Source organism: Cetorhinus maximus, chromosome 20 (genome assembly GCF_964194155.1).
Source record: "Cetorhinus maximus chromosome 20, sCetMax3.hap1.1, whole genome shotgun sequence".
NCBI classification, from domain to species: domain Eukaryota; kingdom Metazoa; phylum Chordata; class Chondrichthyes; order Lamniformes; family Cetorhinidae; genus Cetorhinus; species Cetorhinus maximus.
In genome coordinates, this window is record NC_135898.1 from 83,872,756 (window position 1) to 83,897,335 (window position 24,580).

Genomic DNA, 24,580 nt, shown 5'->3' on the forward strand with positions numbered 1-24,580 from the left:
GGAGTGGGAATCTGGAACTCTAGAACCTAAATAAGCTGTTGAGGCTGGCGGAGTAGATGCACAATTTCAAAACTGAACTTAATAGATTTTGTTAGGTAAGGGTATTAAGGGTAAATAAAGTCAATGTAGAAATTGAATCATGTGGTGGAACAAGTTCAACCAGCCAAACGGCTTCCTCCTTGCCAAGAGGTGCCATTTTGAACACTCGTTCCAATTCTTTGGTCTAACCCGTATTTCTCTTTCTATGGAAGCCAATTGCCACATTTCAAACAGATGAGCAGCGGGCAACCTTGCTGGCAAAGTACGAGCCGGATAAGTTGTACCAGACAGATCGGAACTTCAATGCTGCTCAACAACTGGATGTTTCCCTACTGGAAGGAGACCTGGTCGGAGTGATTAAACAGCAAGATCCCATGGGCAGCCAAAACCGCTGGCTGGTGGATAATGGGGGTAAGAGTTGATCGTTGGCACACTTCCCCCTCAAAAAGCACCAATCCCGGCACAAAGATGTGTATGTAGCTTGTCCAGAATACAAGAGTGAGCCAAACCTGTCAGAAAACTCCCAAGCTAGTTTCCTGGCCTCTTGCCCATCCCCTAATTCCTTCACTCCACCATTGGCGGCTGTGCTTTCACTGTCTAGATCCTAAGGTCTGGAATTCTCTCCCTAAACTTCTCTGTCTCTCCACCTCTCCATTCTTTTAAGGCACTCCTTCAAACTTACCTGACCTAAAACCACCTCGTGTGGGAAATGTAGCCTCAAGAACAATGATAATGAGCAAATCATCTGCCTTTGGTGATGTTAGAAGAGGGATAAGTATTATGGGGCAAACTCCCATGCTTGTCTTCAGGTTAGTGCCAAGTTTTCATGCCCACCTGAGAGGGCAGTCGGGTCTCGATTTAACATCTCATCCAAAAGCCATCTGATGGTGCCGCACTCCCTCGGTACTGCAGCAGGAATGGATTATGTGCTCGTGCTTGTGGATTGGGACATGACATTCTGACCCGGGAGGCATGAGTGCTCCCCAGAGCCACGGCTGATACCAGGTAGAGCTTCAGCCCAGAATGAGTTGGAGCCGAGGGAAGAGATGGGAAGGAAACTGAGGCATGGGAGGGGGGGGGGGGGGGGGGGGGCGGTAGTTGAAGCAAAGAGGGGGAGGGAAGTGTTAACACCCTGTGCCTTGTCTCCCAACAGTGATAAAGGGCTTTGTGTACAGCTCCTTCCTGAAGCCCTATAACCCTAGACGGAGCCATTCTGACATCTCGGAGGAGAGCCACTCCTCCAATGAGTCTGGTTATGGGGGCTCGTCTCCAGTCATCTCGAGGCAGAACAGCACCTCGGTCGTGGCAGTGAATCATTCCAGCGGCATGGCATCATTCTCCGCCTCTCCGCAGGCGCACGTGTCCACGGAGACCATGGGTGCCCCTCCCCCAAAAGCACCATCACAGCAAAGGAACGCACCAGAACCCTCGCCACCGCGCCTGACCGCGTCCCCGCCACGGCCAAACCCAGCTGACGACTCCTCACCGCGCCCACCCGCTTTGACGCAGCGATCCAACACTTACGACCCATCACCAGCAATTGGCTCTCATCAACCACTCGCATCTCACCGGTCACCCGCAAAGGATTCCTACTTAACGGTGCAGCCAAAACGGTCCAAACAGATGGAATATTCCCTACCACGAAAATCCCGGGAGTGCAGGCGAGGGCTGCGTAGAGCCTCATCACAAGAGGGATATCTGGAAAGCAACGACTATGATCCCGGGCAGCAGGTAAGAGGAGCAGAGCTCGGAGGGTGTTCCATACTTGTTCATTAAACTTCACCCCATCCACTACCTTCAACATTCACTCCATCGCCAGCGCACAGTAGCAGCAGTGTGTACCATCTATAAGATGCACTGCAGCAAGGCTCCTTAGACAGCACCTTCCAAACCTACGACTGCTACCATCTAGAAGGACAAGGACAGCAGATAAATGGGAATACCACCACCTGGGAGTTCCCCTGCAAGTCACTCACCATCGTGACTGGGAAATATATCGCCGTTCCTTCACTGTCGCTGGGTCAAAATCCTGGAACTCCCTCTCTAAAGCACTGTGGGTGTACCTACCCCGCATGGACTGCAGCGGTTCAAGAAGGCAGCTCACCACCACCTTCTCAAGGGCAACTAGGATGGGCAGTAAATGCCGACCTAGCCAGCGACGCCCACATCCCGTGAAAGAACTAAAAATAAAATCCTCATCTGGTGAGGGCAAGAAATAATGGGTTCAGCTTCCCTCTTTTTACTCTCCAGTGATCTGGTGGAATGGGGCAGGTTGGAAGATGTTTGACGTTTAAAATGGATGATGACCCCTAAATGAAAGAAGGACTCCCATTCCTGTAATGCCATTCGCAAATTCAGGAATTCCCAACACGTCTTATAGCCAATGAAGTACTTTTTGTAGTGTAGTCACTGTTGTAACGTAGGAAACACTGCAGCTCAATGACGCACAGCAAGATCCCACAAACAGCAACGTGATAATGACCAGATAATCTGTTTGTGATGTTGATTGAGGGATAAACATTGGCCAGGACACCAGGGAGAACCTTTTGTTCAAAATAATGAGGTGGCGTCTTTAATGTTCAATTGAACGGACAGCTGGGCCCTCAGTTTAATGTCTCATCTGACCTCAAAGGTGGCTGTAAACAATCCCATGGCACTAAATCAGATTATTTTTTCATTCTCTTATTGCTGTTTGTAGGACTGTGCAAATTGGCTGCCGCATTTGCTACAGTGACTACACTGCCTGTAAAGCACTTTCGGATGTCCTAAGCTCCTGAAGGGTGCTATAGAAATACAAGTCCACCTTAGACAGTGCAGCTCTCCCTCAGGAATGCACTGAAGGTTCAGGGTAGATTATGTGCTCAAGGCACCTCAAGTGTTCGGACCCAAATGAGCCAAGTTAACAGCATTGGTTTGAGGTCAGTAATCAGTACTGGATGAAGTGTTGGGATTGAATGAGTCTTTTCTGTTCCGTAATGAGGAGCTACTGCACAACTTGAAATCTGTCACATGTCTGATTATTTTTTCTTTGTTGTTTCTGTCTCTCTCTCCCTCCTCCTCTCGCTGCCTCCCCCCCTCTCTCTAGGTTTACTATGCAGTCTATGATTTCCGAGCCCGGTGCGCTAATGAACTTTCCATAGTCAACAACCAGCGTGTGCGAATCCTGCGGTTCCAAGACATGAATGGAAACCAGGAATGGTGGCTGGCAGAAGCTAACGGAAGGCGGGGTTATGTCCCCGCCACTTACATCAGAAAGACTGAATACACGTGAAGAATGAGGAGTGCAAGGGGGGAGAGAAAGGAAGAAACAGCTATGCACGCCCTCTTGTGTTTTAAGACAATCGAGCCTAAGAGTAAAAGCTGTCTCACTCCAAGCTCAAGGCAGTGGAAGACAGCAGTGGACCCCTCAATGGAATTGGTGTCTTATTTCGCCAAGGATGTTTCTGAAAGGGTTTTAGTTTAAACTGAGAAAATGGAATAATTGCTGGAACTAATCTAGGCCAAACCTGCTTTGACATTTTGGCATTATACAAAAATGACCTCAATTGACAATGTATTAGTGCTTAAAAAATATATATATATATTTTATATATATATAGATATAATACAATTCCCAGAACAATTTTTTTTTAAAGAATTTAACAGTATTTCAAATCTGTTTTACTGATCTGGTCTCTCTCTCTTCTCCCCCCAACCCCCCCCCGCCACCACAATGTTTCCAAGGTAACCATTTTGAAATCAGGACAACACAAAGAGCCAGATTTTCCTATTGTGTATTTGCATAACCTTGTAGCAACCTACAATTTATTCACGAATAAGGCACAATTTATAAACTGATGGGGGAATTGTGTCCCGTTGCTGAGAGAGGTTTCAGATATACCGTCTGGTGATTATTTCCAGTATAAAAAGCCTCAAGCTAGGCCGTAATTAAACCATACCCCCAGCTGTTTTTACATGTGGAAAGTGGCATTTTCAGCTGAATGTATCCTTGACTGCACATTGGTATTTTACACTACACAAGACCAGAAGTTTGCAACTTAACCACCTGGAGTATTACTTTTGGAAGTGACTGGTGAGAGGGCGAGGCCTTAGCAGTAACTTATTGTTCAGGAGATGTTCTGTTAGTCTGACAAGCGTGGAAAACAGTGGGCAGTCCATCTGGTTCATGATGTTGATGGTATAGGACCAATGGGGCGATTGAGGGAGATCGGGGGAGGAGGAGGGTTTCTAAACCAAATATCTGAATCTCGGGTTGCAACTGATGAACAACATCAAAATACAAAAGGCTGGAGGAGATCAGCCATGATCTGATTGAATGGCAGAACAGGGGATAAATGGATCCTTCCTCTTCTTAACAGCGATGGACAACGGAGACTGTCTAAAATATTAAGGAGGGAACATGGGACGGGGGGTAGTGTAGAAATTTGGGTAAAAAGTACACCATTGTGTGTCAGTGTGCACGTGTGCCTGTGCCTAAAACTTGCTTTCAATCAGTTCCTAAAGTTGGTTAGTATGGCCAAAGGTGCATGTTATTCAGCTGTTCAGTGTTGTTTTGACAGAGTATCTTAGTCATGCTCGAAAGGCAGCTAATCTTTACCACAGCTTTGTATGTTTGTGACCCAACCTCCTGCACCCAGTGTTCCGGCTCCTTGACTGTTGCACATGGGCAACAACAATGGAGTTTAAGGCTGATATTCCTTGTCCCTGGCACTAGACAAGATCCCCAGAACTGGCCAGCTCCTGGTGTACCTCAAACTCCTGTCCCAGGTCTTTATTGTGGGTCTAGAACATCCTTGCGGTGCCAGCCTGGCACCCTTGGCAGGGTTCAGTGATGGAAAATTGCTCTGGAAAAACAGTGCAAAGACGGTTGCCATATCAGATCCAATGGTTTGCGCTGGCTTACCTTCTGAGGCGGTGGAAGAGAGCAGTGGGCCCTCCAGTGGAGTTGGTGTCTTATTTCTTCAAGGATGTTTCTGAAAGGGTTTTTGGTTTAAACTGATCAAATGGATTAATTGTTGGAACTAATACAGGCCAAACCCGCTTTGACATTTTGGTGCTATACAAAGATGGCCATAGCTGCAGTGTTCCCGATCTGCAGCAAGTTTACATATTAACACTCCCATTCAGCAGCTAGAACAGCTCTTTCTAATCAATGGATGCAGTCTATCCATCCTGTGCAGTCCATCAACATATGAAGGTATCTCTCATTTCTTCAATTAAAAGGATTTTATTTGTTCAACATTGTGTGCGTGTGTGTCTGTGAAAGACACGTTTAGTAGCTTGAAGTTTAATTGACCATTTTTTTTCCCTCCTCATTTTCTTCCTTTTCTTTCCTGAAGGTTGTGACTCCTGTTGGGTGTTCACCAGTCACCCAGTACAGTACCTGAAAGCTAGCTCCCATGATGCCTAATAGCTGGGTTCCCCCTCCCCCCAAGTAACTGACCCCTGACCTCCTGAGTGCTGACCCCCTCAGTGATATTCTGAAACAAAGCTCTTGTGTTTACTGTCCAGTTTCTCAATAATTGGTTCCTGAGAAAGGAATTGATTTTGCAAGTGAGCATACGCCCACCTCCCACACATAGTCACAATCCAATACTGCTCAGAGGCAAAAGGCAGAGCTGATTTTAATCAACACCTCTTGAGATGAAGCCAAATTACTCAGCATTAAAACAGAATTCCATTCCTGCCTTAACACACACTCTGATTCACACAGGCACAGTAAGTAGAACAGACGTTATTTATCCTTGTGTAATATGCAAATTGAACCTGTGATTGTGGCAATGCCAGTAGCCTCAATCTTACCCATCAAACATTGCAAGATCAGGCACACTACAACTGCCCCACAATAGCACACCATTCAGACTAAAACATTGGTTTAAATCACAGAAATTCTTTCTCTTTCATTAGGGAAGAGCTGAGACTGTTGTCTAAAACAGTACATAACAATTGCACTTATAAACCAGCAACAACTTGAATTTTATAGCACCTTTAACATAGCAGAGTGTGCTAAAGCGCTCCATGTGTGATTCTCAAACAAAAATTAACACAGCCACCCAAAAAGACATTAGGATAGGAGAACAAAAGCTTGGTCAAAGAGGAGAGAGAGAGAGATGGACAGGTTTAGGGAATGCCAGAGCTTGGGGCCTTGACAGCTGAAGGCATAGCTGTCAAAGGAGGAGCAATTAAAATCTGGGTGCTCAAGAAACCAGAATTTGGAAGAGCACAGAGAGCTCTGTGTGGGGCTGGAGGAGATTACAAAGGTAGGGAGGGGTTAGGCAGTGGAGGGATTTGAAAATGAGAAAATTGAGGCATTGATAAAGAGGAAGTCAATGTAGGTCGGTGAGCATGGTGGAGGGATGGGGGTGTTAAGCAGAATTTGATAATCCCTTAACTAAGAGTGTGGTGCAATATTAATACGTGGCTCAGAGTTTCAGTAGACTAGCTGTTAAATCTCAATCCATCGCCGACTGCCCTGTTAACCAAACCATGGTACATCTCCTGTGCCATAAGCATCTCGCCTGGTAAATGCCATGGATAAAATTCCAGCCATACTGAGCTCTCATATGTTGCAAATCATCAATGCTTCATTCCAAGTCATTTTCATATTTAAAAATAAGGAAGGAAATTTTGGGAGCCTGTTGTAAAGCCCAGATGCCTCAGGTCACTGAATTGTACAGCATCGACACATGTGCACTAAAGCAGTAACAGAACTTTCATTCAGTTGTTACTGACATCGTGTTGTCATGTCCAGTGGAACTCTCAAAACGCTGTGTCCCCTGTTAATGTTATGCCTGCATCCTTTACCATACAATAGAAAAGTCCTTGGCTTTGGAGGAGAGCAGAGGGAGTGTCAAATTCAACGATTTTTCCAGCGTCCAAAACCATCACCCTATCACAAAACAAAGAGAGGTTATTGTCACATGGTAGAGAACTTGAATATTGCTGAAAGGAGAGACATGTTGCCCAAGTTTTTCATCTTGGACTCATCAGGACAAATACCAAATTTCAAACGATCACAACAATTTATACTACAGGAGGAAAAGGCACAAGGAATATGTTCAAGCCTGTGGCTTTTTTGAACTACCCGGGAGCTGGGGGAGCCTGTAGTTTGTGTTGCTTTCACCATGGCAATGCCTTGGCCAGAGTTGACTTGCCAACCAATCCCTTTTCTTCTCTAGTATAAATCGTTCCTCCACCAGGGGACGCTGGTTAACATCTCCCATGCCAGAAATATACAGAATTTTCACCTCGGTGGGCAGGCACCCGCTCGAGCGTGAAAAGATGGGTCAGCGTCCTGCCATCAACGCGCAGTCACGTGGTAGTTCAGTCGGCGGGTGCACGCAGGAATCGGCAGCACACCCACCGACATTTAGAAGGCCTACTAAGGCCATTAAAATATCAATTAAGTTAAATTTTTCGCTGCCCACATCCAACCTTATGGTTGGCGGGCAGGCGAAAAGGCCAGGCAGCCTTTGCATTTTTTTTTTGGGAACCTCATCCACGGGCTTCCAACACCAAATAAAAATAAAATAAATTTTTTTTAAATTTCAATTATAACATGTCCCTACACATGTGACAGAGTCACATGTGCTGCTACTCGCATTTCACACTGGGCGGGCCTTAATTGGCCCAACAGCGTGAAATCACCTTCCGGCTTCGATCGCGAGCAGTGGTCAACTTCCCAACCACCCCTGAAGAGCCGGCCCGACCAGGGCTAAATTCTGCCCATAGAAAAGACTTAAAGTGTGAGGCCTTTTCTCTTTTTAATCAACCCTGAGCTCACGCAATGATCTTGTGAGGAAGGCATATATATATATAGGTGTGTGTAGACATCCTTTATATTTTCATGGGATTTGGCTGTCGCTGGCAAAGCCAGCGTTTGTTGCCCATCCCTAATTGCCCTTGAACTGAACATTTCAGAGGGCATTTAAGAGTCAACCACATTGCTGTGGATCTGGAGTCACACGTTTCGCTAAAGGTCATTAGTGAACCAGATGGGGCTTTATGACAATTGATGATACTTGCATGTTCACCATTACTAAGACCAGATTTATTAATTGAATTCAAATTCACCAGCTGCTATGGTGGGATTTGAACCCATGTCCCTAGAGCATTAGCTGGGCTGCTGTAGTCCAGTGATATTACCACTACACCACCCTCATTTGTCTGTATGTGTGGGTGGGGTGTATGAGAGAGACATGCAAGTCAAGATCGAACTCAGCTGTATTCCCCTCTACAGCTAACTAGAAAACTGGGACATGATTGTTTTGCATAGTCCACAATCAACATCATTAACCAGATTATCTGATCATGATCACGTTATTGTTTGTGGGATCTTGCTGTGTGTAAATTGAGTTCCACGTTTCCTACATTACAACAATGGCTACTCTTCAAAAAGGTACATCATTGGCTGTATAGCGCTTTGAGACATACTGAGGTTGTGCAGGATGCTGTACAATTACAGGTTCTTTACCTTGTGCTGTCCATGATGGTGTGTAGGCGATGGGCAATGGTCAGCACGGTGCAGTCTGCAAACTCTGTCCGAACAGTGGTCTGGATCAGGTCATCTGTTTCAAGATCAATAGCAGCTGTGGCCTCGTCCAGGATGAGGATCTTGGATTTCCGCAAGAGGGCTCTGGCAAGACACAGCAGCTGCCGCTGACCCACACTGAAGGAAAACAAAACAGAACCAAATAAATAACCAACCCCTAAACCACAATTCAGAGTGATTTTTGTAAAAATTTATATAAGGTCTTTGGGCCAAGCATGTTTGCAATCAGCTCATGACATTGAGGAGTCAAGGGAGCTGAGCTTCACCATGTTCTCTCTTTCTCTTTCCCTCTCTCAAACACCCTACACCAAGGGTCAATTTTTTTATATTCTTCTATGGTAGTTGAGTGTCACTGACAAGGCCAGAATTTATTGCCCATCCCAATTGCCTTTGAGAAGGTGGTGGTGAGCTGCCTTCTTGAACTGCTGCAGTCCATGTGGTGTAGGTACACCCACAGTGCTGTTAGGGAGGGAGTTCCTGGATTTTGATCCAGCAACAGTGAAGGAACAGCGATATATTTCCAAGTCAGGATGGGGAATGGCTTGGAGACAGAATTGCCAACCCTCCAGGATTGTCCTGGAGTCTCCAGGAATTAACGGTTAATCTCCTGAACACTGCTTCAAGCAAACCCAGGAAAAAAACTCATAGAGCTTTAAAAAAACAAAATAACTGTGTAATTCCCTTGCACACTTACGATTTATTTGTTTAAAAATATTGGCGATGGGGTGGGATGGTTGGAACAGGGAGGACATATAGTGAAGCCTTCAGGAATATGTCCATCCAGGGTTGGCAATCCTACTTGGAGGGGAATTTGCTGGTGGTGGTGTTCCCATGCATCTGCTGCCCTTGTCCTTCTAGGCGGTAGAGGTCGCAGGTTTGGACTGTGCTGTTGAAGGAGCCTTGGTGGGTTGCTGCAGCACATCTTGTAGATGGTACACACTGGTACACATTATGAACCATGATTGTTCCTTCCCTATCTCTGGTTCACTGTCGGTAGTTTGACACAAGAGTGTGGAGCCCAGGTTAAGTTTACAGTTCTAAAGGAAGTTCACTTTGATACAACAACCAATAGCTTCTGCGATTTTCCCAACCAGGCTTGGTCCAAGCCCTGTGATTGGCCAGTATTTAACATACCTGAGGTTCTCGCCCCCCTCGGATACTTGGTGCTGCAGTTTGTTGGGTAAACTACGAGTGTACTGTTTCAGATGAGCCAGCTCCAATGATCTCCAGACCTCCTCATCCGTGTATCTGTTGAAAGGATCCAAGTTCATCCGGAACGTGCTCGAGAACAGCACGGGATCCTGACAACGAAATAATCGAGGTTTGTCAGTGCACGCTTGGTTCCACCACTCTCATTTCCCCAGCTAGAATGTTCCAAACTTACTTGGTCAGGTTATCCTTTGCAAACGTACACACACCTTAGGAAGGATGGCAACACCTTAGAAAGGGTGCAGAGAAGATTGTGCAAAGTGGTTCCAGGGATTTCAGGTAGGTGGAGAGACTAGGATTGTTCTGCTTAGGGCCATGGAGGTTTATAACAATGTTATCAAAAACATGGTATGATCTTGAATTGAGAAAATGGTGAAAAACTCTTTCCAGTGACAGAAGGGTCAGTAACCAGAAGACACATATTTAAAATAATTGACAGAAGAGCTACAGGGGAGATGAAGAGACGTTTTTTAAACACAGCAAGTAATGCACTACCTGACTTTCAAATTTTCAAAGAGGAATTGGATAAATAGAGGGAGGATTTACTGGGCTATGGTGAAAGAGTATGGGGGAGTGGGACTCTTTCCAAGAGCAGCCACAGACACGATAAACCAAATGGCCTCCTGATTCTATGAAAAGGTGGGAGGAAGATTCTGTGAAAGTTCCTCTGATATCTGATGTATTCAGGCCAACAGAGCAGTGAGGTTCCAGGTTGAATTTCTGGCCTGTGCAGGGTCTACTGATCAGGTTGACAGTGCAGGAAGTATCATTAGTCTCAGTGCCCATTGGCCTAGAAAAATGGAAGGGCAGGAGGAATATCAACCAGGATTCCTGCTCCTGAATGCTATTTATCAAAAGATGTGTGCAACGAGTATTGCCAAGATCTTCGCTTGGTAATGCAGAAAAATGATCACAACAATTTATACTATTTATAGGAGCAAAGGGTGCTGATTAGATGGCAAGTCCACTCTGATTGGCCAAGGCATTGCTATGGAGAAAGCAACGGGGAACTACAGGCTCCCCAAATTCCCAGGTAATTCAAAAAAGGTGCAAGGCTTGAACATATACCTTTTGTTTGCAGAGAATGCATTCCTGTGTACGAATGTATGCTGCTTCTAGCAAGCGTAATTGAGTTACGAGCTTGGCTGATTATCAGGAATTGATTGTTATTGTAGCTATTAGCACACTCAGGATTGTTCAGCCAGTGCTGCCTAGCAACATGTCTCTCTTTTCAGCAATATTGTAAAGATCATTAAGCCATCCACACACTCGTTCCAATCTCCACAAGCAGGTCACATCACTCACAATAGTCCACCTCCCATCAGTGCAAAGTCAGCGCTAAAGAATGGGAGCTTGGGTGTGGTTGGCGTAAGTGACCTTACCTTTCATAGGAACAGAGAAGGCCATTCAGCCCTCGAGCCTGCCCTGCTGTTCAGTCATATCATGGGTGATCTGTACCTCAGCTCTATTTGGCGCCATACCGTTTGATACCCTTACCCCCAGCAAGCATCTGTCGATTTTAGTCTTGAGTTTTTCCTTCCCCCACCAATTAGAGGTGAGCAATAAATGCTGGCCTAGCCAGCGACACCCACATCATATGAATGAATAAAAAAATCATGGCATCCAAGCCTTTTTGAGGGAGATACTTCCAGATTCACACTACCATGTGTGAAGCATTGCCTCCTGATTTCACTCCTGAATGACCTAGCTCCAATACTAAGGTTATCACACAAAATATGTAGAGCTTCCTGGTGTCCTGATCAATATTCATCCCTCAGTCAACATCACGAAAAAGCTGATGATCTGTTCATTATCACGTTCCTATTTGTGGGATCTTACTGTGTGTAAACCAGTTGTCATGTTTCTTGATATTACAACATTACATTTCAAAGCTCCTTCAGACATCCTGAGGCAGTGAAGGGTGCTATAGAAATGCAAATTCCTTCTGTTTTCCCTTCTTACCTGTGGGATGATGGTGAGTCTTTGTCTCAGATCATGTAGCCCGATGGTGGAGATGTCCAGTCCATCAATGAGGAGCTTCCCCCCAGCTGATTCAATGATGCGGAATAGACAGTTGGTCAAGGAGGATTTCCCAGCACCAGTCCTACCAACAATGCCAATCTGTGGCAGAGAGAAAGAGAGAGAGAAATATCAGACACAAATATCAGACACAAACCTGTCTGAGAGAGAGCAGACACACACCTGTCTGAGAGAGAACAGACACACACCTGTCTGAGAGAGAGCAGACACACATCTGTGAGAGAGAGAGCAGACACACACCTGTCAGAGAGAGAGCAGACACACAGCTGTCTGAGAGAGAGAGCAGACACACACCTGTCTGGGAGAGAGAGAGAGCAGACACACACCTGAGAGAGAGAGAGCAGGCACACACCTATCTGAGAGAGAACAGACACACACCTGTCTGAGAGAGAACAGACACACACCTGTCTGAGAGAGAGCAGACACACATCTGTGAGAGCAGACACACACCTGTAAAAGAGAGAGAGCAGACACACACCTGTCTGAGAGAGAGAGCAGACACACACCTGTCTGAGAGAGAGAGCAGACACACACCTGAGAGAGAGCAGACACACACCTGTCTGAGAGAGCAGACACACACCTGTCTGAGAGAGCAGACACTGCCCCTATTCAATAAACATTTTAACAAAAGACAACATAGCCCTTTGGTGGTTCAGAACTTGAGTGTTGCTGAAAAAATAGACATGCTGTTGATGTTTTCATCTTACACTCATCAGGGCAAGTTCTCAAGAATATAAGTTCTAAAGGGAACAACAATTTAAACTGCACGAGAGGAGAGTTGTCAACATTGTTCTTGGCGACCATTCTCCAGTATGAAAGCTATTTGACTGTGCAGTGCATCACAAATGAGTCCAATGTTATGGCCAAGTGCCAAGCTTTAACTGGACAGCAATCAGGAATATTGAACCACAGTGCATTCATTTCTTTCCCCTCTCTCCTCCTTGACTCTGTGATGCTGTGGTCGACTGGGGCACTCTCAGATTAACTACCATAGCGCAAACCACAGATTAACCTAAGTCCTTCCTGATCTGGTTAGTGAATTTACTGAACCAACAAGACTGCCCAATTTGCAAAGAAGAAATAAGTTTTGAGAAAAGGGCACAAATGGTTGAAAATCATGACCATTATAAAACACTGGCTAAACCTCATCTGCAGTGTTGTGTTCAATTCTGGGCACTGCACTTTAGAATGGATTTCATGGCCTTCGGAAGGGTGCAGAGGAGGTTTACCAGAATGATTCCAGGGATGAGAGACTCCAGTTATGTGGAGAGACTAGAGAAGCTGGGATTGTTCTCCTTAGAGCAGAGAGTTAAGACGAAATTTAGTAGACTCATTCAAAATTATTAAGGTTTTTGATAGAGAGTAAATAAGGAGAAACTGTTCCCATTAGCAGGAGAACTAGAGGTCCCAGATTCCAGGTAATTAGTAAAAGTGCAGAGGGGGAGAGGAGGAGAATTCTTTATCACACAACGAGTTAGGATCTGGAATGCGCTGCCTGAAAGGGTGGTGGAAGCATATTCAATAGTAACTTTCAAAAAGCAATTGGATAAATAGGAAAAGGTCAAATTTGCAGGACTATTGGGAAAGAGCAGGGGCTGTGGGACTAATTGGATGGCTCTTTCAGAAAGCCGACATAGGCACAATGGGCTGAATCACCTACTTCTAAGCTGTGAGATTCTATGATTTTATTTTTATTTTACCTTTTCATTTGTCCTGATGTCACAGGTGAGGCCGTGTAGCACCAGATCCAGCTCTGGTCTGTAACGAACCTTATAATCCAGGAATTTAATCTCCCCCTTGTCTGGCCAGTCCTTTTCTGGTCGATGGTCCATTACCCAAAGAGCCTGAGAAGAAACAAATTTGAAAAAAAATCATTAAAAGCAACCTTTCTTTTTATGCGTTAAACTTTATAAAAATTCCCAAATTCCTCTCTTGACCATTGCTGGATAATGAGCCGAGAGTAGAGCAGTACATGTCCCCCAGATATCAGTTCACTCTAAACGGCACTAAATGTCCCAACACTCTCAATCTTCAGGGAGTTATGGCAGGGTGGGGTGAGCGAGAGGGGGTTGTCAATCCTCACTGCGTTTCCTCTCACCAGCCTAAAGGAAAGAACTTGCATTTCAAACAAGAGCAGGGGAAGTCTCTCCGGTGTTCTGGGGCCAATATTTATCCCTCGATCAACATTACATAAAATGATAGCAGGTAATGCAGCCATTATCACACTGCACTTTGTTTCTGTACTGTACCATTGGTGTAACTCAAATCAATTCCAGTCCTCCTGTCTATGATGATTGATGCCTGTCTCATTGCTGCCTCCCAATTCCAGGGAACCCTGTATTCATTTCCCCTCATTCCCATCACTGCATTCTGGATACCTCATTGTCCAGTTTGGTATATTCGGAAACTCTCTCCACAGACACAATGTTAGTCTCCAGCTCAGATGTCTGCCTGACCAGCCAATTCAGTGCCTGGGTCACCTAGGGAGAGGTGGACAGAAAAACAATTGGTCAAAGCAAGCACAAGAGGAAGAGACAGAGAGTGGCTCAGCTCACTGAATGACAACATTCACCAGAGTTACACTAGGCAGTGCCACAATCCCAGGCAGATGCTGAAGGTCCACACCACAGCAGGATAGGGCACAGGTCTGTGCCTGCGCTTCCACACACAGTTAAATGATGGGGTCTGTGTCCTCGAGTACTCAATGCGGTGCAGGCCTGCATCCGTGACTCCCCCATAAGGTGATGGGATGTGGGTCTGTGTCTGTGATTCCCTCACACATGGAGGTTCATGTCAAACATGCAGAGTCCTTAGCTTGGTAGGTATCCTTGAAACAATCTTGATCCTTACTGCTACTGGAGGAAGAAGCCACACAGACTCCGTAACTCATTCATTCCTCTGAGGAAGCCGTGTAAAGACATTTAACTTTAGAACTTGAACTGGAAAGGTGGAAGAAATGTTCTCATGCATAGGACTCTTAGATTATGGAATACATTAAACCAGGGTCAGGATATTTGAGACGGAATTACAGAAGCACTTGACGGAAGTAAATCTCGAAGGGAGTAGGAATGACGATGTTATATGGGATTAGATAGCAAGTTGGCTCCAGAGGGGAGCTAGCACAAGGAAAAGCAGGATGGGCCAAATGGCTTCCTCCAGTAGCAACATTTCTACAATTCTAGAATAATCCTTCTCAGATAAAAGTAATTGATTTTTATTATTCATTGTGGGGATGTGAGGAATACTGGCAAGGCCGACACTAATTGCCCATCCCTACTTGCCCTTAATCAGGTGAAGATGGGTGTGAAAATACTGCTAGTCCCAATAACTTTAGGTATCTCAGCTGCAAGAGGGCCATGGGGAGAACTGGGCAGAAAGGAAACGTTTAGCCAGAGGAGTTTGGCCCAACACATGATATTTAGAAATGTTGAAACAGCTGAATCAACCCAACCAGTATATGTCTACAATGTACTCACATTTAATGCATATGAAATGGAGAGACCAACCAGCCCACTATCCAAACTGCCTCTGGAAATAACAGAAAACAGAGCAGCAAAGAACACCACTAAATTGCCGACAAACTCCAGGCGAATTGCAAGCCACCTGCCAGGAAAGACAATGTGATGGTTACCTTACAGCTACAATGGGGCAGACTACCAACAGTATGCAGGTTAAATATAAACATATCTCATATAGCTCCTTATATGAGCCTCTCAGATACATCCCAAACTATTTCATGTGCAGTGAATTATGTAGGCGTCAATGTGGTCCATTTGGTAGCCACTCTTACCTCTGAGTCTGAAGAAGAATCATACGGGCTCAGAATGTTAACTCTGTTTCTCTCTCCACAAATGCTGCCAGGCCTGCTGAGTTTTTCCAGCGCTTTCTGTTTTTATTTCTTATCTCTGAGTCAGAAGGTTGTGGGTTTAAGCCCCACTCCAGAGACTTGAGCACAAAATCTAAGCCAAGTGCTACACTGTCGGAGCATAATCTATCCTCTTCACTTGCCTTGCCTTACAAGTTAATGTCCAACTGTTAACCTAGCCTCAGATTACACCTTTATATTAGAGCTGAGAAGGTTAACAGGTAATTTAATTGAGGCATTGGGAGTTATGAGGGGTTTTGGCAGAATAGATAGAGATACACATTTTTCCCTGGCTGGAGGGTTGGTAACCAGAGGACACAGATTTTAAGATTATTGGCAAGAGAACAAGAGCGGGAGGGTGAGAATTTTGATTTAACATTGCAAGTTGTTGCAATCTGGAATGCGCCACGTGAAAGGACGGTGGAAGCAGATTTAATAGTAACTTTCAAAAGGGAATTGTATAAACACTGAAAAGGAAAAAAAATTGCAGAACTTTGGGGAAAGAGGGGATTGGGATTAATTGGTTAGCTCTTTCAAAGAGCCAGAACAGACATGATGGGCTGAATGGTCTCCTCCTGTGATGTAGTGGTGGTGTGTTATAGTTCACTCAGGGAGTCCAAGTTGCTATGGCAGCCTGTACTTTTACAGGCATGTTGCAGTTTGGAGCTATGGATAGTGATGGTAGAGGCTCCAGTATTCTTTCCATCGCATGGCTGACCAGGAATTTCCTCCGCTCTTACTGCCTGTCATTGGTATGTGTTGGAAGGATTTGCAGATTGATAATTAAACTGTTTGACCACATTATGAACATACCTTCCTTCGCCATCAAGTCCTGGGACAGGACCTGAATCTGGGGCAGGGATACTAGCCACTGTGCCACAAGACCTCCCAGACACTAGGATAGGTGGCCAGAAGCTTGGTCAAAGAAGTAATTTTTAGTGTCATAAAGAGGGAGGATGAGGTGGGGGGAGGCAGTAATAGAGGGAGCTCTAACTAGCATGAGTACTCTTGATGCAAGCAGGTGAAGAATCTTTACTTATGATCTTTACTCCTGCCTGCAAGTGCATATGTTTACTCCAGGACAGGATAGGTTCGAGTGTGATGCACCCGCAGTCGAACAACTCACACTGACTATTCACACATGTTACAGCAGCCAGTAGTAGGCTGCCACCCCCAAGGTTGAAAAGGTCACAAGAGAGGAGGTAAATCAATTAATATTGCATGATGGTGATGTGTTACAGTTCACTCAGGGAATCCAAGCTCCTATGGCAACATTCACATGTTGTTGTAGTCTGGAGCTATGGATAGTGATGGTAGAGGCTCCACTTTCTTACCATCACATGGCTGACCAGGAATCTCTTCTACTTCTACTTGGTGTGTGTTAGAAGGATCTGCAGGTTGATAATTAACCTGTTTGCTAACATTACGAATGCACCTTCCTTGGCCATTAAGTAGTGGGGTAGGACTTAAACCTGGAGCTCCGGCTCAGTGGCAGGGACATGAGCCCACTGTGCCACTGAGACCCCCTCTCTCTGCCTGTGGTGTAAGATTCGACAATTGATTGAATGCTCTGTTCATTTCAGATTCCATCAGGTCCCCACACAATGATTACACAATGATTATGGTCTCTGCGCCCCACAGATACAGGGAGGTGTTAGCATAGTGATATTGTCAATGGACTAGTATTCCAGAAACCCAGGGTAATGCTCTGGGGGCCTGGGTTCAAAACCCACCATGGTGGATGGTAAAATTGGAATTCAATAAAAAATCTGCTATTAAAAGCCTGATGATGACCATGAAACCATTGCCAATTGTTGCAAAAACCCATCTGGCTACTTCCCTTTAGGAAGTCTGCTGTCCTTACCTGGTCGTACATATGACTCCAGACCCATAGCAATGTTAAATGCCCTCTGAACAAGGGCAATGAGGGATGGGCAATAAATGTTGGCCTAGCATTTATGAATGAATTTTAAAACTGTTAAGAAAAGCAGGAGCAAACACACAGGAAAGGATATTACCTGTTTGCTACAATCCGGGGAAAGATACATTTCACGTTTCCATTAATGATTTGTTCATTGTTCATCAGGAATCGGGCCTGATGCCCATAGGCTCGAATTATGGGCAAACCAATCACTGTCTCACTAAAGTGTGAGTAGATGGGGGACCCGGTCACAGATTCTAACCGTCGAAGCTGCCGTGATGTGACGATAAAAAAGATCTGCAACAACAAATGGGTTCTCAGGTCAATAATCTGAGGCAGCAGGTTTGCTGCTTTCCTCAATAGGAGTCAAACAGTGAATGATTGAAATACTATGATGCAGATTTGAAATCCAAATAATAACAGACCCACGATACATCACACAACTGCTTTATTTCAAGAATGAAAGTTAAAAACACAAACATTCCTATTGAGTGTCAAACGCGCAACTCGATACCATTTTCGCAGTACTGAATCGTGGCCGGCAAATTGAAACTTGCTCTACACTATCCCCATCAACATTCCCAGGACAGGTGCAGCATGGGGTTAGATACAGAGTAAAGCTCCCTCTACACTGTCCCCATCAAACACTCCCAGGACAGGTACAGCACGGGGTTAGATACAGAGTAAAGCTCCCTCTACACTGTCCCCATCAAACCCCACCAGGGCAGATACAGCAAGATACTGGCAGGTGAATCAGATGAGCAGTGGTCGTCATAGAGTTATACAGCACAGAAACAGGCCCTTCGGCCCATCGTGTCCGTGCCGGCTATCTATTCTAATTCCATTTTCCAGCACTTGACCCGTAGCCCTGTATGCTGTGGCATTTCAAGTGCTCATCTAAATACTTCTTAAATGCTGTGAGGGTTCCTGCCTCTACTACCCCCTCAGGCAGTGTCTTCCAGATTCCAACCACCCTCTGGGTGAAAAGATTTTTCCTCAAATCCCCTCTAAACCTCCTGTCCCTTACTTTAAATCTATGCCCCCTGGTTATTGACACCTCCACTAAGGGGAAAAGTTTCTTCCTATCTACCCTATCTATGCCCCTCATAATTTTTAATACCTCTATCAGGTCCCCCCTCAGCCTTCTCTGATCTAAGAAAAACAACCCTAGCCTATCCAGTCTCTCTTCATAGCTGAAATGCTTCAGCCCAGGCAACATCCTGGTGAATCTCCTCTGCACCCTCTCCAGTACAATCACATCCTTCCAAAAGTGCGGCAACCAGAACTGCACACAGCCTAACTAGCATTTTATACAGCTCCAACATAACCTCCCTGCTCTTATATCCTATGCCTCGGCTAAAAAAGGCAAGTATCCATTAGGCCTTCTTAACCACCTTATCTACCTATCCTGCTGCCTTCAGCGATCTATGGACATGTACACCAAGGTCCCATTGAACCTCTGTACTTCCTAGGGTCCTACCATTCATTGTGTATTCCCTTGTCATGTTAGTCCTCCCAAAATGCATCACCTCACACTTCTCAGGATTAAATTCCATTTGCCACTGCTCTGTCCATCTTACCAGCCCATTATATCGTCCTATAATCTAAGGCTTTCGTCATCATTATTTACGACACCACCAATTTTCGTGTCATCTGCAAACTTACATAGAAACATAGAAAATAGGAGCAGGGGTAGGCCATTCAGCCCTTCGAGCCTGCTACACCATTCATTATGATCATGGCTGATCATCCAACTCAATAGCCTGCTCCCGCTTTCTCCCCATATCCTTTGATCCATTTCACCCCAAGAGCTATATCTTAACTCCTCCTTGAAAACATACAGTGTTTTGGCCTCAACTACTTTCTGTGGTAGCGAATTCCACAGGCTCACCAAATTTCTCCCTCATCTCAGTCCTAAATGGTCTACCCCGTATCCTCAGACTGTGACCCCTGGTTCTTGACTCCCCCACCATCGGGAGCATCCTTCTTGCATCTACCCTGTCTAGTCCTGTTAGAATTTTATAGGTTTCTATGAGATCCCCCCTCATTCTTCTGAACTCCAGCGAATATAATCCTAACCGACTCAATCTCTCCTCATATGTCAGTCCCGCCATCCCAGGAATCAGTCTGGTAAACCTTCGCTGCACTCCCTCATAGCAAGAACATCCTTCCTCAGGTAAGGAGACCAAAACTGCACACAATATTCCAGGTGTGTCTCACCAAGGCCCTGTATAATTGCAGCAAGGCATCCCTGCTCCTGTACTTGTATCCTCTCGCCTTGAAGGCCAACATACCATTTGCCTTCTTTACCGCCTGCTGCACCTGCATGCTTACCTTCAGCGACTGGTGTATGAGGACATCCAGGTCTCTTTGCGCATTCCCCTCTCTCAATTTATAGCCATTCAGATAATAATCTACCTTCCTGTTTTTGCTACCAAAGTGGATAACCTCACATTTATCCACATTATACTGCATCTGCCATGCATTTGCCCACTCACTCAGCTTGTCTAAATCACACTGAAGCATCTCTGCATCTTCCTCACAGCCCACCCACCCAGCTTTCTGTCGTCTGCAAATTTGGAGATATTACATTTAGTTCCCTCATCTAAATCATTGATATATATTGTGAATAGCTGGGGTCCCAGCACCGATCCCTGCGGTACCCCACTAGTCACTGCCTGCCATTTGGAAAAAGACCCATTTATTCCTACTCTGTTTCCTGTCTGCCAACCAGTTTTCTATCCATCTCAATACACTACCCCCAATTCTATGCGCTTTAATTTTACACGTTAATCTCTTATGTGGGTCTTTGTCGAAAGCCTTCGGAAAGTCCAAATAAACCACATCCACTGGCTCCCCCTCATCAACTCTACTAGTTACATCCTCGAAAAAGTCCAGTAGATTTGTCAAGTATGTTTTCCCTTTTGTAAATCCATGCTGACTCTGTCCAATTTTGCCACTGTTTTCCAAGTGCTCAGCTATTAAATCTTTTATAATGGACTCTAGAACTTTCCCCACCACCGACGTCAGGCTGACTGGTCTATAATTCCATGTTTTCTCTCTACCTCCCTTTTTAAATAGTGGGGTTACATTAGCTACCCTCCAATCTGTAGGAACTGTTCCAGAGTCTATAGAATCTCGGAATATGACCGCCAATGCATCCACTATTTCTAGGGCCACTTCCTTAAGTACTCTGGGATGTAGATTATCAGGCCCTGGGCATTTATTAGCCTTCAAACCCATCAATTTCCCCAACACCACTTCCCTACCAATATTGATTTCTTTCAGTTCCTCCCTCTCACTAAACTCTGTGTTCCCCAACATTTCTGGTATGTTATTTGTGTCCTCCTTTGTGAAGACAGAACCAAAGTATGTATTTAGTTGGTCAGCCATTTCTTTGTTCCCCATTATAAATTCCCCTGTTTCTGACTGTAAGGGACCTATATTTGTCTTCACCAATCTTTTTCTCTTCACATACCTATAGAAACTTTTACAGTCAGTTTTTATGTTCCCCGCAAGCTTACTCTCATACCCTATTTTCCCCTTCTTAATCAATCCCTTCGTCCTCCTTTGCTGAATTCTAAACTGCTCCCCATCCTCAGGTCTGTTGTTTTTTCTGGCCAATTTGTATGCCTCTTCCTTGGATCTAATATGATCTCTAATTTCCCTTGTAAGCCATGGTTTGGCCACCTTTCCTGTTTTACTTTCGTGCCAGACAGAAATAAACAATTGTTGAAGTTCACCCGTGCGCTCTTTGAATATTTGCCATTGCCTATCCACCATCATTCCTTTAAGTAACATTTCCCAATCCATCATAGCCAACTTGCGCCTCATACCATCATAGTTTCCTTTATTAAGATTCAGGACTCTAGTCTCAGAATCAACTACGTCACTCTCCATCTTGTTGAAGAATTCTATCATATTATGGTTGCTCATCCCCAAGGCACAACTAGATCCAATTATTCCTTTCTCATTACACAATACCCAGTCTAGGATGGCCTGTTCTCTAGTTGGTTCCTCAACGTGTTGGTCCAGAAAACCATTCCTCCTTTACGGTATTGTTACTAATTTGATTTGCCCAATCTATATGCAGATTAAAGTCACCCATAATTACAGATGTTCCTTTATGGCATGCGTCTCTAATTTCCTATTTAATGCCATTCCCAACATCACCACGACAGTTTGGGGGTCTATATACAACCCCCTTAGTCTTTCTCAGCTCTACCCATACAGGTTCCACATCGGAGCTAATATCTTTCCTCACTATTGCGTTAATTTCCTCTTTAACCAGCAATACAACTCCACCGCCTTTTCCTTTTTGTCTGCCCTTCCTAAATACTGTATACCCCTGAATATTCAGTTCCCATCCCTGGTCACACTCCCGCCATGTCTCCATGATCCCAACTATATCATACCTGTTTACATCTATTTGCGTGGTTAATTTATCCACTTTATTACGAATGCTCCTCGCATTAAGGCACAAAGCCTTAAGGTTTGCCTTTTTAACATTACTTGCCCTGTTCCCACTATTTTTCATTGAGGCCCTGTTTGATTCTTGCCCTTGATTTCTCTGACTATCACTTTTCTTATTACCCTTTCTGTCTTTTGTTCTTGTCCTTGATTCCCCCTCCTCTGACTCCTTGCAGTTTCCAATCCCCCTGCCATTTTAGTTTAAACCCTTCCCAATCAATTACTGATCATACCTCCTATATTCACATCTAAATCATTAATGTACACTATAAATAGCATGGGTCCCAGCACCGATCCCTGCAGTACACCACTCATCACAGGCTTCCAATTGCAAAAAAAACCTTTGACCATCACCCTCTGCCTCCTGCCACTTAGCCAATTTTGGGTCCAATGTGCCTAATTGCCCTGGATCCCATGGGCTCTTACCTTCTTGACCATTCTCCCATATGGGACCTTGTCAATTCCTTACTGAAGTCCATGTAGACTGCATTAACTGCACTACCCTCATCTACACAACTAATCACCTCCTCAAAAAATTCAATCAAATTTGTTAGACATGGAGATTAATCCTGTCCCTCAGAATTTTTTCCAATAGTTTCCTTACCCCTGATGTTAGGCCCATTGGCCTATAATTACCTGGTTTATCCCTACTACCCTTCTTGAATAATGGTACCACATTCAGTGTCCTCCAGTCCTCTGGCACCTCTCCTGTGGCCAGAGTGGATTTGAAAATTAGTGTCAGAACCCCTGAAATCTCCTCCCTTGCCTCACATAGCAGCCTGGGATACATCTAATCTAGGCCTGGGGATTTATCCACTTTTAAGCCCCCAAAACCTCTAATGCCTCCTCCCTTTCAATGCTAATTTGTTCAAGTATATCACAGTCCCTCTCCCTGATTTCTACACCTACATCGTCCTTCTCCATAGTGAACACAGATTAAAAGTAATCATTCAAAACCTCACCTACATCCTCCAGCTTCACACACAGATTACCACTTCAGTCCCTAATGGGCCCTACTCTTTCCCTGGTTATCCTCTTGCCCTTCGTATATTTATAAAATACTTTGGGATTTTCCTTTATTTTGCCCGCCAGTGATTTTCATGCCCTCTTCACTCTCCTAATTATTTTTTAAGTACCTCCCCCCCACTATAATTTCTATACTCCTCTGGGGCTTCCACTGTTTTCAGCCCTCTGTATCTGCCATAAGCCTCTGTTTTTTTCCCTTATCCAATCCTCTATATCCCTTGACATCCAGGGTTCTCCAGACTTGTTGGTCCTACCCTCCACCTTTATGGGAACATGTTGGCCCTGAACTCTCACAATTTCCTTTTTGAATGACTCCCACTGGTCTGATGTAGACTTTCCTACAAGTAGCTGCTCTTAGTCCACTTTGGCCAGATCCTGTCTTATCACATTGAAATCGGCCTTCCCCCAATTCAGGACCTTTATTTCCGGTCCATCGTTGTCCTTTTCCATAACTACCTTAAATCTTACAGAATTATAGTCACTATCCCCGAAATGCTCTCCCACTGACACTTCTACCACTTGTCTGGTTTCATTCCCTAAGATTAGGCCCAGTACCGCCCCTTCTCTTGTAGGACTTTCTACGTGCTGGTTCAAAAAGCTCTCCTGGGTACACTTTAAGAATTCTACCCGCCCTTCTAAGCCTTTCACACTAAGACTATCCCAGTTAATATTGGGGAAATTGAAATCCCCTACCATTATTACCCTATTATTTTTACACTTCTCTGAGATTTGCCTACGTTTCTGTTCCTCTATCTCCCCCTGACTGTTTGGAGGCCTATAGTACACTCTCAGCAAAGTGATTTCCCCCTTTTAGTTTTTAAGTTCTACCCATATGGCCTCATTTGAGGAACCTTCTAAGATACCATCCCTCCTTGTTGCAGTAATTGACTCCTTGATCAATAGTGCAATGCCACCTCCTCTTCTACACTCCCCCACTCCCGTCATGCCTGAAGATTCTATACCCTGGAATATTGAGCTGCCAGTCATGCCCTTCCCTCAGCCATGTCTCTGTGATAGTAACAATATCATATTCCCATGTGTTAATCAACACCCTCAATTCATCTGCCTTACTTGTAAAACTCCTTGTGTTAAAATCAATGCAATCCAGCCTTGCATTATTCCCTGTGCCTTAACAGGTCTATATTTGCTCTGCCTTCCAGACTGACTTAGTTTCTCTTTTATATTTGGCTGTGCATCACCCGCCACTGTGCCTCCACTCTGTATCTCATCCTCCTGCCAAATTAGTTGAACACCCCCCACCACCAACAGCACTTGCAAACCTCTCCTCAAGGATGTTGGTCCCATTCCGGTTCACGTGCAACCCATCTGGCTTGTACAGGCCCCACATTCGCCAAAAACAGACCCAGTGATCCAGGAAACTAAAGCCCTCCCTCTTGCACCATCTCGTCAGCCACGCATTCATCCTCTATATCCTCCTATTCCTATACTTGGTCGTGTT

General features: G+C 44.9%; 2 protein-coding genes across 3 annotated transcripts in view; one reads left to right on the forward strand and one right to left on the reverse strand.

Moving 5' to 3' along the window:
- LOC144694520 (dynamin-binding protein-like) overlaps positions 1–5,278 on the forward strand; it is a 52,069-nt gene extending 46,791 nt beyond the window's left edge. For both annotated transcript variants that reach the window (XM_078565045.1, XM_078565046.1), the window contains 3 exons: positions 252–450; positions 1,193–1,770; positions 3,125–5,278. In XM_078565045.1, coding sequence (XP_078421171.1) covers positions 252–450; positions 1,193–1,770; positions 3,125–3,310 — 963 coding nt within the window. In that variant the 3' untranslated portion in view covers positions 3,311–5,278. The remainder of the gene's footprint in view (positions 1–251; positions 451–1,192; positions 1,771–3,124) is intronic.
- abcc2 (ATP binding cassette subfamily C member 2) overlaps positions 4,002–24,580 on the reverse strand; it is a 90,028-nt gene continuing 69,449 nt past the window's right edge. Inside the window, exons 25-32 of the mRNA XM_078565044.1 lie at positions 17,723–17,922; positions 15,316–15,442; positions 14,218–14,319; positions 13,540–13,683; positions 11,762–11,920; positions 9,725–9,891; positions 8,513–8,707; positions 4,002–6,928 (exon numbers count right to left, since the gene is read on the reverse strand). Of these exons, the coding sequence (XP_078421170.1) occupies positions 6,799–6,928; positions 8,513–8,707; positions 9,725–9,891; positions 11,762–11,920; positions 13,540–13,683; positions 14,218–14,319; positions 15,316–15,442; positions 17,723–17,922 (1,224 nt within the window). The 3' untranslated portion in view covers positions 4,002–6,798. The remainder of the gene's footprint in view (positions 6,929–8,512; positions 8,708–9,724; positions 9,892–11,761; positions 11,921–13,539; positions 13,684–14,217; positions 14,320–15,315; positions 15,443–17,722; positions 17,923–24,580) is intronic.